At 39.0% G+C, this 15,173-nt stretch overlaps 1 protein-coding gene across 1 annotated transcript; it reads right to left on the reverse strand.

Annotated features, from left to right (window-relative positions):
* Positions 1-2,998: 2,998 nt before the first annotated feature.
* Positions 2,999-14,032, reverse strand: erap1b (endoplasmic reticulum aminopeptidase 1b). Its single transcript, XM_042422092.1, has 19 exons — positions 13,716-14,032; positions 12,727-13,244; positions 12,159-12,297; positions 11,655-11,789; positions 11,328-11,448; positions 10,557-10,711; positions 10,254-10,367; positions 10,035-10,166; positions 9,732-9,863; positions 9,015-9,098; positions 8,722-8,879; positions 8,133-8,212; positions 7,809-7,992; positions 7,301-7,457; positions 6,586-6,770; positions 6,269-6,430; positions 6,036-6,176; positions 5,137-5,218; positions 2,999-4,699 (listed from the first exon to the last, which is right to left on the reverse strand). Exons 1-19 carry the CDS (start codon positions 13,776-13,778, stop codon positions 4,529-4,531), a joined length of 2,913 nt encoding a protein of 970 aa, XP_042278026.1. The 5' UTR covers positions 13,779-14,032; the 3' UTR covers positions 2,999-4,528.
* Between the last annotated feature and the right edge of the window lie 1,141 nt (positions 14,033-15,173).

Genomic DNA, 15,173 nt, shown 5'->3' on the forward strand with positions numbered 1-15,173 from the left:
ATTTATCAGTTTATGTCTAGAATAAACCATTTATCTCAAAATTTGGGTGATTTTAAAAAATTTTTTTTTTTTTTTTGATAAACTTTGTTGAGAACAATCTCCTATTTCTACTGGTTTATAAAGCATTGAATGGTTTCTGATCTGCTGCCATGTTATGAACCATCCAGACCTCTCAGGTCGTCTGGGATTCGTCCGCTTTCCGTCCCCAGAGTCAAAACTTAACATGGAGAAGCAGCACTGAGTTTTTATGCAACACATATCTGTAACAAACTTCCAGAAAACTCCTTCCTATACTAGGAACTACATGTTCTTTTTGCCACTGCCTTTCATTAAATCAAATTTGGGGCTTTTTTATTCATATCTCATTCTGCACTGTAATTTATTTGACTTTAGCTTAATTTTGTCTGTAATTCTGTTTAAATGTGTCATGTTTATAATGTCTTGTGTTTCTTTTACATTTTGTTTTTACGCCTTTTATGATTAATGTACAGCACATTGCCTTGTTCAAAGGTGCAAAATGCCTTGCCCTATTTCTTAAGCTACATTTACAACACATCTGATTATCTGAAAAAGTTGACATTTTGGAGATTCATGGTTTTCACCAGAAAGCAATTAAATTATACTGATTGAGGATGACAATCAGCAGCAATATATTCCTATCTTGACCAACAGGGTTTCTTTATATGCTATTAGTCAGCAGTTATTGGGTACGAGGAACGCCCTTGAATCACAAAATGATGACAGTAAATCACTAGTTATGTAATGTAATGTATATCACAGGTGTGAACAGGGTTAAAATACCAGAAAAGAAAGAAACTGCCGGTACATTTTGGCTTAAGTTCTGCTCGTCAGGTAGAAATTAAAAGGAACTGTGTGGCTCTGTGACAAAGTGCATCACAGGTTTTGATCAAAGTTATATGTAAGTTATAAGTTTGATGTAAGTTATAAGCCTCTAGGGGTTTTCTAAATCTCACCTGCACAATTTGTTTCCTCTCTTTTGTTGTGTTGTTTTTATGCCGTTTTGTTTTTACTGTGCAAATAAATAAATTAAAATATATATATATATATATATATCAAGATTTAACATACGCTAACATCAGCTCAGAAAACAAATCACAAGAGAATTATCACAAAATTGACTAAACTTTCACCTGCCACCAGGGCTGTTAAGTGGATAACGTGCTCCACATGATGTTGCATCGGTATTTATAGGAAGATAAAAACTTTATACATACGATGTGGTCTAGTCTGACCGCTCTTTACATGCTGAATAGATTAATTAACAAAATGAAGCAAACAAAATCACGAGAAGTAGGTGAGGTCAAAATTCACCACATAGTTGATCAGTGAGCTCTAAGGCAAACAGCAGTCAGGAGGAACAGGGGCCAGGGCTAAACAGCTCTTTGACGTTTTTACTTTGGTATATTTCATAACAACATTATCAGTTCTCAGTGAGTTTCATCAAGATGAATATAAGGGTTAACAAAAGCAGATATATATATATATTTGAGGTGCTTACCTTCAGTCCAGAGACAGCTCTCCTCAGGTGTAGGACTGGGAGGGAAAATCTCACAGGAGCAGAGTGCAGTTTCTATTGTGGGTGTGCTGCTGAGGGGGTGGTGTGTGTGTGTGTGTGTGTGTGTGTGTGTGTGCGCGCAAGAGTGGGTGCAAAGCCGATCATGTATATCAACCCTTGCACACCTTAAAATATTGAAGAATTGTTTTAATAAATGCTTAACCTATAGTATAGAGCTATTTGTATGCATATATGCTCACATATATAAATGCATGTGTGTTTTATCAGTTGGACAGTGTGTTTTATTGGTTTGTGCTAAAGGTCCATCAGAAGAGTTTATGGCAGCATTAGACGTTTCAAAGTAACAGCTACCGTTGACTAAGAGGCCTCAGCTGAGACATGAGAACTTGAGCCTGTTTCCCATTAACTGAAATCAAGAGCAATAAATCCCTCAGGTTCCTTAGTGTTCACATAAGCATATAGAGTTAACGTAAAGCGACAGGTGAAGACACCATTCTCCCATTTTTCAACTCAGACAGACTGAACACTTTGTCCTCCCAACTCAAACAGTAGACAGATGTTTGCATGAGAACCCACGTGAGATCTGTTGGAAAAAAAATCTATAAAAAAAATGAAAACATCTTTTAGCTTAGTCAGGGTCAAAGTATTGATTCATGGGATAACAACACTTACATCTGATATTATATGACTGACGTATTTTCTTGTTTTTTCTTTTTTTTTCTTTCAGGGGCACTGCCATTTTTAACCAGGACAACAGAGCCTGGATCAGGTTTAAACACAAATGCTCCTCAAGTATTTCAGCCATCTGCTCGAATTTGTTTTTTATTGTGTGTGTGACTGAACTGAAACACAGATAACCCAAAATGAGTATGAGAATACTCCACAAGCCAGGAAATGTAATTTCTACTATTGCCAAACGTATGACCTGTTGATCAGAGGAGTGAAAAGGTACAAAGGTTGCATCCATATAAGGGCTAAACATGTAAGGTTTACACATATTACTAGAAGGGATTTGTGAGTGGTAGGGCAAATAAATGCAAATGGAACCAAAAGGACCAGTGTGTAACACTTAGTGGCATCTAGCAGTGAGGTACAGATTGCAACCAACTGAATACCCCTCCCCCTCCCTTTCCAAGCATGTAGGAACGGTGGCAGAAAAACTCGCAAAAAAAACATGAGAGGCCCTCTCTAGAGCCAGTGTTTGGCTTGTCTGTTCTGGGCTACTGTAGAAACATGGAGGTACAACATGGCAATCTCTGTGGAAGGGGAACCGCTCCCTATGTAGATATATAGGGCTCATTCTAAGCTAACGAAAACAAGATTCTTATTTTCATGGGATTATACACTGATTAAAACATACTTATGCATTTTATATTCCACTTATGCCAAATCTGTTCCACTAGATGGCACTAAATCTTACTCACTGGTCCTTTAAAACAAATTTAAACTTTACTGGTTGAATATTTAACAAGCTGAATTTTATTCAAAACAACATTTAATCCTTAAGGAAAAAAAAACAGAATTGTTGTGAATCCTGTACAAAGGAGGGATGTTACAGGACAACTATTAAACAATTCATTATTTACAGTACACTTTCTTGTGTAATTTATAAGAGAATTTAATTTAAAATGTTGCCTAGAAGGATCAGTAGTAGTAATTTTTTTTTCATGTTGCCACATTGGAAAATCAAGCTAACAGTGTAAAAATAGTATCTGACCTGTGCAAGAGCAACACTGTGCTCTTGAGTTTTAAAAATATTTAAGTCAATTTCTATAACAACCCTTGAACCACACAAAAATATAAGTGCATTTAGGTGCCTCTTTCTTTTCCTAGCTGCCTTCCAGAGAAAGAATTCATTCAGGTGTAGACATTGTAGATATTCCCACATTATTTTTTACATGAAGGCTGGAGGCAGTAGTGTCCAATCTTTGTGGTTTTGTTTTTCATGTTTTACTTGGTTAACGGTCTGGTACCTAAATATTTGAGAAAAGTTAGATATCTGATGTGCAGTGCATTTTCTTTTGTTTCTTTTGTGCAACATTTACTGTTTGTACAAAACTGTACAATACTTAAGTTGTTACTGTCTGCAGTAAAGCAGGATGAACGAAAATGTAGTTCACAAAAAGTGGGAACTTCTACAATGTCTGGCACTGCAGTCATCACATTACAGTCATAACACATATGCGCAAGCATATAAAAACACACACACACACACACACACACAAACACACACACACACTTTAACAGATATGCATGTTAAACACATGCACACAAACACATACAGTAGATACACACAGACAGGTCTGAGCAAAAAATGTTCAGGCTATTCCTGTCTATTGCGGAGCACTTTCATTAGGAAACTATGCTCCAAAAAAAACCATTGAAAAAACATTAACGACTTCCTCGGACAACACCAATAAGGGAACCCAAGAGGTTCCATCAAGAACCCTTTGCCATAATTCACAATTTCACAAACCTATACTACCACATGGAGGTTCTTTAAGGCATTCCTTAAGGCTATTTTCACATACTGAGGAAATCTATAGTGACTATTTGGATCTTCTGGAGTCTGGAAAAAAAACAGCATTTAGTTTAATGCTGTAGTTTTACCAAGGTGGAAGAAAGTCACAAGTAAGTCTCAAGAAGTCTCAAATATTGTACGTCAGTCCCAAGTCAGGACAGTCAGTTTTAGGGTAACTAATAATACGCATTTAAATGACACAGCATCCAAAGCATAGTAATTCTTGTTTGAGTAAATTCTTTTTTTTGTTTGTTTTGCTATCTTTGTGTTTGGGGAGGGTAAATCAGAGGTTACTGGTGTTAAATTGAATTGCAAGGCTTTTTTGATTTTGAGTATGAAGTCATCAAATTTGTGATTTCATTTGTGATTGTTGTGACTTTGTGATTTTCACTGGAGTCATGTGACCTGAGTCCACACCTCTGGTATTGTCTGCCTTTAGCGACATAGCTCTAAACTTTTTTACCCTGGAGCTATAAATCAACATGTACAACTCTGTGGTTGCGTTTGTTCAGCCAGGCCTGCAGCAGAGGAAGGTTGGTGTCCATCCAGCGGATGTTATCCTCGATGGTCTCGTAGGTCTGCTGGATGCATCTCATCTCTGAGCCTGTCTCTTCAGTCAGAGAGCTGAAGAAGCTTTTTATCTGAGCACATGCAGAAAACGAAAACTTTAATACACATCCATGTTTGACATGAAATCCAACAATGCACATTCATCTTGTGAACAAGATTTACAGTGTCTGCTATAGTTAAAAATAATTGAAATGTTGATATAAGACACAAAAATACAGAAAATAGTTTTGCTCTACTACTTCTACTTTTCATACAGTGGATACTATTCTTATTTCCAATTTGAATCATGCCATTACAATTATTTTGCTAAGTTTGTTTTTGGGCATTTGCCTTCTAATTGGATATGAGACAGTACAGCAAAATAGGACAGGAGAGACAAAGAGAGGACATGGGACAAAGGTCGAACAGTGAATTTAAACCCATTTACATAGAAAGGGCCAAACGTACTGCAGCATCAGGACACACTGCAGTAAAGAGTGGCCCACTGTGGACATGCAGCCTTACTTACCTCATCCAGCTTCTCCCTGGTAGAGTACTGATTGGTCACCCCAGTCACCAAGTATGCTATGGAGTGGGAGCCCAGGTCAAACCTGTGGCATCAAAGCAAACACAGTTAAATATAATTCACCACACCTTTATTAACACTGTCTTGTACATTCTTGTACAATCATTTTAAGGTTTTTCTGGTTTGGGCCATTCACAAAAGCCAAAATGTTTTTATGTTTGTTAATTTCAAGAAATCTTTGCATTACAATTTATAATTTCTAGGTATGCATAATATTGGATTTTTTGCGATATCCGATATGCCGATATTTCCAACTTACTGTGGCCAATTGCCGATGCCGATATATGCACATACTTTTTTCCAGATGGCTGAGGAGACTATTATGCATTTAAGCATAGATTGTACTAAGTATGATCAAGAAAGACAAAATATGAAGGAAGAATTTAGGAAGCTTTAAAACCTTAATGAACCTGCCAAATTGGTGGAGCAGTAGAGTTCACTTTGAGTTTATTAGACAGACAGGATTAATGTGTAGGATTTAATCTCAGGTCCACACTCCGGAGCAGAAGGTGGCTGTGATGCACCTAATATTTTAATAAATTTTGCTTCCCCATGTAATATAAAAGGCTGCTCGTCTGGGATCTAAATCTGGGACGCCCCCGTCGTGAGAATCATATCCCTCCATTTTTAGAGTCCCATTGTAGAGTAGGCAGCAATTTTTGTATACAAGTCAAGAGCCTGTAAAGTAGGAGTTGTCATATCGCAGGATTCAATGGTACAGTTGTTTCAAATGCAACTCAAATTTATGATCTTGGCTGACAGACATGTATTTCTACATACAAGTCATGCATGGTGTATCTTAAAAATGAGAGAGAAATGTCAGGTATGATGAGTTGACTGACTTCTTGATCATGGTATGCCAGTTGGCCCGCAGGAAGTCCCATCCTAGTTTGTAGCCGTGGGGGTTCTTGCTGACAGAGACGACGACATCCGGGAGGTCCTGAGTCTTCATCACCTCACCAAGAAGACTCTGCTCCATCATCCTGTAGAGAGATGGACACATGTAAAGGGAGGACAAGGGAAAAAGACCAATCACTCTTCTTGAACTGGGATTTACTTTACATAATATACACACCATTTGAGTTTGTGCTGCATTGGGCTGACTGTCATCGCAATCTTCAAGCGGCTCTTGACAGACATTTGGAGCGAAGAGCGGTACTTCTCAAACAGGAAGTCCCACCCCTCTGGTGTTCGAGCCCCAATAACAAACACAGCCATGGTGATGTCAACAGGGAGGCTGAAAAACAGGGAAGGAATTTGAAATCCCTGCATACTTCAGGTGCTTAAAAAAGTGTTCATCATAACCATCATTTAACCATCATTCTAAAAATCTAGATGTGTAGAAAAACACTGAAATGCAGACTGATGACCAACTGGACCAAGACCCCTGACCTCATGGTGCCATCAGAGTCCTTCCACTTGTTAAAGAGCTGGGTGGCTTTGGTCACACAGGGAGCGTAGTTCCTGACGCAGGCGAACAGCAGCAGGTAGCTCCTCAGCACTCGCTCTGACACTGAACCAGAGTCGGACCACTTCTGCTGGTCAATCAAACCCCGGAACAGATCCACAATGTAATCCTGTGAAACACAAGCAGGCGATTTATAAATCAGCACTGAGCTCTCTCACCAAAACTGCACGCTTTTGCACACTGCACACCTATCTTTCTGATCAGCTTGAACATGTACTGATGTATTTGAGAAGTTGACATTTGGAGTAAAGAAGGAGAAAAAGAAGTGAAATCCTACTACTATTGTTTGTTTATGTAGCCTCCAGAGCCAGCTGAATTCTGCTGAGGAGCAGCTTTCGGGCGCTAACCAATCAAAATAGAGGGGCTCATCTGGAGGAGGGCCTTAAAGAGGCAGGAGCTAAAATGGCCTGTTTCAGACAGAGGCTGAGCTCAGGGGCCAGTATAAGATAAAGTTTTTTTCAACTGTAAATAATGCAAAGATATTCCAGTAGAGCTTCAGAATAAAAGTATAGACCTAGAAACGTACACCATATGTCCCCTTAAAAACAGACTTATATGTAAGATTTTAATGCATTTTATAGACACAAATGGAATATTGTTTGTTTTGTGAATATGAATGTCATATATGCCTTCACTAACCTTCATCTGGTTCTCCAGAGCCGCCATGTCTCTCTTCTCCATCAGTTTGTAGAGAGGTACAAGCTCTCCAAAGCCCTGAGTAACAGGCATGATTTCAGTCTCTCTGGACAGGTACAGGGACAACTCCAGAGCCGTGTCCAGCCTCACCTTCCCGATACTGCAACATACATGACAGGCTTCAACATTATAATCAACATTATGCTACAGCTTTGTCCATTTTAGCAGGATGTTTTGTTTTATCAACAAGCCAAGAAGTCCTAACCCTAACCCTTAACCATAATAGAACATATTAAATGATTTCGCCTTTATTATTGATTAAAATGCGGCTGACAAAAGCTTAAAACAAGGAAGACTACAGATAAGCTTCCTTGCTACCACAAAGTAGGTATTTGCAAAATGTTCTTGGAACGATTCAAATTTCTTTGAGCTGGAGAGATTGCATCACTAAAACTACTCACTGTATGACAGAGAATAAACAGAGGAAAAAAAACTGCAAATGTTTCCAGACCTGACCAGCTGGAAGACATTTTGGATGAGGCTGGCACGGTCATTGCTGCTGAGGGCTGTGTGGTTGTTTTTCAGCAGTTTGATGATAGAGTTCCACCCCTCGCCTTCATAGTGGACCATGTAGTAGCCGCTCATGTCCACGTTGAACTTCACCCAGTCCACTTCCTCTGGTAGGTACAGGACGTCTGCAGGGAGGAGAAATAAAGAAAACTTTGGACTGAAAAGGGCTTCAAGTAGAATTTATATTATATGTACAATATGTGGGTAAAGGGTAAAAATATATTAATCTAGAAATCAACCTCATCACATTGAGCAACACACTCACCTGTCTTTGTCTTAAGCAGGAAGCGGTGGATGGTGCTGGAGGCACTGGTCATGTAGGTTAGTGGGATCTGCCACAGGAATCTATCAACACATAATGATTATTAACATGACATTCAACAAAATAACAAAACATGAAATTATGAAAATATCTAAGATCCCAAAAATGTTTAAACTCATGCTGTGACCATATATGCAGCTACTGAAGGTGTCACACTTAACACTGCATGCTTGAACTACATTTTTACATCATCCCTGAGAACAAGTGTTTAGTTAAAAGATGTAACATATGTGGTGACTTGGAAATCAGTTAACTGATTTTTGCATTAAAGCTATAATTTGTGGGATTTAAAAATCCCTTCCTTTGGCGCCATCAGGTGGCCGTATCAAGAATGACAGCAATGGATGCAGCTAATTTGAATAATTTGAAATTATATGAAAGATGTTGTAATCAGATAAATAAAAATGTAAAAATCTACACACAGAAAATTGAAAATATACTCTAAAAGCAAGAAGTAAACTGCTATACTGCTGGAAAAAGGATTCTTCTGCCATAACAAATCTGCCGTAACAATCTCAATCTGACATTTTACCCTTCAGTGAGCGAGGGGTCGTCTGTCTTCAGGTAACGCTCCTGACTGAGCCTAACCTCACGACCTCTGACGTCCACAGTGACCAGCGGAAATCCCTCCTGCAGTGTCCAAGTGTCCATGATGGCCCGGACATCCAGCTCATCACCAGAGAACCATTTCTGCACAAATACATACACACAGAGTACACATTAAGATACATTACTCAGTTTTAGACAGATTACATCTGTCACTGTTATAAATATTACAGTATATCTATGATATGATTTGTAGGTTGAATCTATTTGAAAACTTACAGAGGCTCCAGAATGACGGTTGCGTTTGGAGCAGAATTCTTTGTGTTTCATTCCGCCTTCATCCAGATCATCTGAGTTGCAAATCTGGTGGGGAAATGCACAAAAGTTTAACAGATATTCATAACAGTACCGATAGTGATGTTTGCAGAAACACAACACACAAACACACCACATTGCAAATTATGTATTTACAATGGACAAGGAAATTGCTTATGTCAAATGTGTCTCCCAATTATTGTATGGTAAGTGGAAAAAACAGGTAACAAGACTAGTTTTAAATTTTATTATAGGTAACTAAGAAAGGCCATATTAACCACAGAGGCAGAGATAACTGGCAATGTAAGACGAGGCATCACCCCATCAATGGGCACTTTTTGAAAACTGGTCAATTTGGCCATCCAATCATGCAGAGGGATCCTGGCCAAGAGCATTAGTTACATGTCATTTAAGCTTTTTGGTTTTCAAACCCCAAATTTTCTGCACAATTTTCTGATTTCTGAGAGGCCACCTCACTGATGAAAACTGATTGGTCATCAAATTTAATTATCACAACAGTCAACAAAATAAGCATTGTGTATGCACTGGGTTTTTACAATGAATGACTTAATTTAAGTTCTAATATAAATGTGATACAAAACAATAACTGAAAAGGAGAAACTTTTGTGACGTATTCCTCATCCACTTACTCTCACACACACACACACACACATCACTCACATTAGTCAGGCTCTCCCACAGGTGGCTGTTGACAGTGTTTTGGTAGCTGTAGCGCTTGAGGTATCGGATAATGCCGATCTCGAAGGCCTCAGGTGTCAGGAAATCTCGTAGCATATTCAGAACACATGCCCCCTAAAAAAACAAAGCAAACAAAACAAAACAGGCATGCTGAAAATGAACAATCAAAAAAACTGTCTGTTGTGTGATTAAGAGCTTCTATGAGTCCCTTTACTGGAATTATAATGTTTTTTCTTGAGTTTCGCTTTGGGAGTAATAATTTATGGAATTTACAAAAAGGCAGACCTTGTCGTACGACACATCGTCGAACATCTCCTGGATCTGTGTGGGGTTTTCCACAGGAGTGGAGATTGGGTGGGAGGAGCTGAGGCCATCTACCTCCATGGCCTCAAAACACTTTCCCAAAAAGAAGTCATCCTGGGAGAAAGAGAGAGGACAAAGAAAATGTAATAGTGTATAGGTTTTGAGTAAGATATCAGTTACTTCCCTGTACTCAGCTCTTACCACGTGCAGCTCAGGGTAGGTGATGTCAAGAGAAATAAACTCCATGAACTTGGCAAAACCCTCGTTGAGCCACAAGTCATTCCACCACTCCATCGTCACCAAGTTCCCAAACCACTAGACAGAAAGGAAAACATATACTGCTTCATGTGCAAAGACAGGATGTAATACATAAATTAACAGAAGAGTAAAGTAATTCTTCCTTACAATTTACTAATATGAGCAACTTACTGCGACACCATATTGCAATTTTTATCCTATATTTTCCTGCTATTGCCGAAGGACAAAACTAATGCGGGCAGCTACCTGGTGGGCGAGCTCATGGGCGATAACCTTGGTGATACCCAGTTTGTCTGAAGCTGAGGACTTGTCAGGGTCGAACAGAAGACCCGACTCTCTGTAGGTGGTCAGCCCCCAGTTCTCCATCGCACCTGACTGGAAGTCGGGGATAGCAGCCAGATCTGCAGGGAACAACAGCAAAACTGTAAATACCACTAAATATGTAACGTTCACCTGCTAGTCAAACTACGCAACATGCATTTATACAAATTGCTTTCATCATGCAGAATATATTTACTTTACTGGTTGTTGTAAAAACTGCAGCTTCCCTTTGAGTTGAATCCCCCTCTCTATGGTCCTTTTTTAAAAATAAGTTCACTTTCCTACAGCTTGTCTGTTCACATTTAAATTTACATTTCCAGGATTTCCATTTAGTCAAAGTGATCTCACCAAGGAGTAACTCTTGGTAAGAACCGGTCCTGGATGTCTGTATAAAGCTTAGATATGAAATGCATTCATTTGTCATGCAAATCACACAGTTTCCACTTACGACTGAGAGACCACGAGCACTTTTACATGCTGTTTTAAATGGTTAACAGAGGCAGAGGTGTAGCCATTTATGCCGAGTCGACCCTGTGTCATTTCTGCAGCCAATGAATAATGTAAATAATAGCGTGGATAGAGTAATAATAGCCTGACACATCCTGTAAAATAAAAGTTGCCAAAATTGAATTTTACTAAATAAATACTGCAGCTACTGTACTATAATATCTTAATAACATATGTGCTTTTACTAACCCTGTTTGGGTAGTGGGTAGGGAATATCAAAGTAGTCATCGTAGAAGTCCAACAGCTTGACGGCAGCATCCAGAGCATAGGCTGTCTGGTCGATCTTCTCAGGTACAGCATAGACTGAAATCTAGTAAAGATCACACTCTTCAGTATTAATGTTGCACAAATGGCTACATTTATTATTGTATCAGCTGTTATACAATCATTTCAAATGTATACCATACCAAAGGTGTCTCTCCAAAATACTGTGCATTAAACAAATATTTCTAACTAAGTACATTCTGACTGAGAGAACAAAACGATTGCATGGCCGGAGTTTGTTGTCTTCTTTACCTTGACACCGTGCTGGGTGGTCTTGCTCACAGACAGGAAGTCAGACACAATATAGGCCACCAAGTACGTGCTCATCTTTACAGTCGTGTCAAAGTGATCCTCGAGTAAATTACCCGGCAACTCCACTGTTTTCACCTGAGAAACAAAGAAGTGTAGTGATGGAAATGGAGGAGTGGAACAAAAGAGAAAAGAAAGAAAAGGTTAACAGGTCAAGTGCAGGTGGAAAATCAGAAATATTATGTTGATCACAGCTCTTAATATTCATTAAGATTACAATTAAAACATTGTAGAGATGCCACACAGCCGATAAAGCAATCATACTTTTATTCTGCAACTAACATGCATGAGGATGTATTACATGTTATAGAATGATTAAACTAGTAACTTCAAAAAAACATAATGTCTATATGTAGTAGAGCTGAGACTTTGACAGCTAACTATTTGTAATAATTCCTCTCGGAGATCAGTGTACGTAAACAAAGTTATTGCAACATTTGCATGTACCTTGGGCATGTTGGATATGGCTATGTGGCGTGGCTCTCGTATAATCCGGATGGTGTAGTTGGCCTTGAAGGCAGGCTCGTCAAAACAGGGGAATGCTCCTCGGGCAAAGGTCGCTTCAAACTGCGTGGACGCCAGAAACCTAGTAACATATTAAAAGTGAGATTATTTATCAATTTATCATTGCAAAATACTTTGGTGTAATTACCATAAAAATTAGACATATGGCAAGGTTATTGATAGCTTCAGTCTCAAAGTAATGGTATTGATGGTGGTTCTGAAAGTTAAAACTACATTTCCCATGAATCCTGGTGCTTCCTGATGCATAAAGAAGGTTGCCAATTATCCTCCCTTCCACTCCTTGGTAGTTTTGCGTGCCTATGTTTTTTCTGCCACTCAAATAAATGCTTTCCTAAAGGTTTTCTTTTGTTTCATCTGTCATCTTATACCCAATTAAAATCACTCAGATAAGGTGTTGATTTATAGAATTTATACTTATGTCTCAATATTAATGTAGTGATGATGAAATGATGAAAAAAACATGATGAAAATAAGTCATTCATGGTCTTACCGGACTTCTCCACTGCTGGTGCGGTAGCTGCTCTTGTAGAAACCATGATAGCTGTCAGACAAGTTGGCAGCAAACTCCAGCTGAATTTCGTACTTCCTACCCTTGGTCAACACCTTGTCTGACAGCAAGGCGAGCTGGTGGAAACGAGGATACTCCAAAACCTGGAGAGGTCTCACACCTTCAGGTGCCAGGAGCAGCACATTGGATATCTGCATCTGCTTGGCATGGAGAACAACGGTGCTGGTGTCTTCCCGCACATCCAGCTGGATACGGGCGACGCCGGTAAAGTCGAGGGTGGTGAGGTTGGGATGAATGGTCAGGTCATAGTGGAGGGGGAAGACGGTTTTGGGAAGCCTCATGCGGTCCCAGGGGAACGGCTGGCCATTGGTGGCTACAGGGGTCTCCTTACCTTGGCTTTTATCTGGCAGCTGCGCTCCTGATGAGGGAGAAAAGGAAACAAGCAGCAGCAGGAGAGGAGCTGCTAACATGGTGGCAACGTAAGCAGGAAATCCTCTCACCTGTTGGAGTGAAATAATACAGGAATAAATACACATGCAGGGTTACATTCAGAAATACTAGTAGCTGTGTCACACACTTTCTAATTAGTTTTAATTGAAGTAATAATAGTAACTACCTGAAGTATTGGAAGTACTGATAATTCTAAAGACAGGACCTTACTTTATTATCCAATGAAAGTTGTAAACGTGCAACATTATCATTTTTTCCAAAATTCAGTGATAGCTGCATAGTTAATTAAACTACTGCTACACAAACACACGGTATTTGCATTTGATCCAGACGATGACAAAGCACACTCGGAAGTGCAATACTTTCGATTCCTCACACATTTCCACTCATTCATGTTTACATATCCTGTAGATACAACATGTGTTTTTCACAAAAACTGACGCGTTTGGCTATATTACACATAAGTTCCCATTCTTAACATCAGTCCATTATGAAGTATATCTCGTAATAGTCCTACTTACCGTGTCGTCTTGTGCACGCAGCGTCAGCAAGTGAAAGTGAAACAGATGGAGGAGGAATTGCATGCTGGGAGAATTAAATGTTTGTTGAGGTCATATCAGTGACTGTATATAAAAGTCAGTGGGTCATATGCGTCACCAGTACCTACAACTATACAGCTGTATACATTAAGTTTTAATTTCAGGACGTCTTCTCGTGTCTGCTGCTAATATAATCAGTCCAGGAAGGATGAGTTGTAAAGACGCCTTTTTAAAAAAAATAAAATAAAACAGTTAACGGCCTTCAAATTTTTGCAAAGTCATAATGGTTACAGGAACAGAAGCAAGAGCGCCATATGTATCAATAGTGTAGGAAATACTGTAGAAGGAAACTGTGGCTGTATGTAGGCAACATGCATGAACAACAGGAAGTTCCGTGTTGTTATCTGCAATAATATATTTCACCACTAGAGTGTACCACAGCTTTGATTATCGGTGCCCTCTGTATTTTTACCAGTATACTATAATTTCCTGTCTGATGGTAATCCAGGTTCTAACTGTCCCTCAGCTTTAAATAAATTTAACAGAAATGAACCAATTATAGCTCTAATAGTTGTAAATGGTGTAGCAGGGGACACAAGTCCCTGAGAACTGGAGGTCAGCGAGCACAGGTGTGAGGGCCACTGCCAGTTTGAAAAAAGTTAGAAAAGGAGGAAAGGTAGTGTTTTAAATTACCTGGCTCAAAGTAAGTAGAATTTACTTTAATCATGTTAACTTTTTGCTAGTTTTAATTGTGCTGGTTTTTGTGTGTTTTTGCAGGTAGCACTTTGATAGTATTTATTTTATTTTAAGTTTAAGTTTTAGTTTTTAATCATTGTTTTTAGAGTAGGTTAACTTTTTTTTCTCCTTCTAGTAGGTACTGTGGTTGGCCTCCAGTCACAGAAGTAGTTGGTGCCCTGGGAGTTCACTCACCTTGGAATGACCCAGACTGACTGTCTTGGTTTCATCATTGAGCCCCTGCATTTTAAACTGTTTCAGATGATTGCAATGGCAACAGCAAGTGCTGTTTAACAACAGTAAACAGTCATTTAGGAGCTCTACTTTGTCAGAAATACAACAGAGGATCAAGTCAAGCAAACTTGGCCAAGTGGTGGAAGAAGTATTCAAATCCTTTACTTAAGTAAAAGAACCAATACAGCAATACAGTAAAAACACTCCATTACAAGTAAAAGTCCTGCCTGAAAAATATAACTTAGGTAAATGTATTAGCATCAAAATGGAGTTAGTCATAACTACTTTATATACAGTTAGCTAGTTTAGTTCAGCGGGTTCCAACCTAGGGGTCGGGTCCCTCTAAAGAGTCACAAGATAAATCTGAGGGGTCGTGATATGATTAATGGGAGAAGAAAGAAGAAAAAACAAAGTTCTGATACACAAATCTGTTTTCTTTTTTTCTTTGATCTTTGATTTTTGGTGAAATAT

Source organism: Thunnus maccoyii, chromosome 9 (assembly GCF_910596095.1).
Source record: "Thunnus maccoyii chromosome 9, fThuMac1.1, whole genome shotgun sequence".
Taxonomy (NCBI): domain Eukaryota; kingdom Metazoa; phylum Chordata; class Actinopteri; order Scombriformes; family Scombridae; genus Thunnus; species Thunnus maccoyii.

Bases quoted from the DNA above. Each gene is read 5' to 3' on its own strand.
- erap1b (XM_042422092.1), bottom strand. From the start codon at position 13,778: ATGCAATTCCTCCTCCATCTGTTTCACTTTCACTTGCTGACGCTGCGT. The intron at 5,219-6,035 runs GTCAGTCAACTC...TTGATGCCACAG, and splicing joins TGGCATACCATGATCAAGAA to GTTTGACCTGGGCTCCCACT. The intron at 4,700-5,136 runs GTAAGTAAGGCT...GCATGTGCTCAG, and splicing joins CCAGGGAGAAGCTGGATGAG to ATAAAAAGCTTCTTCAGCTC.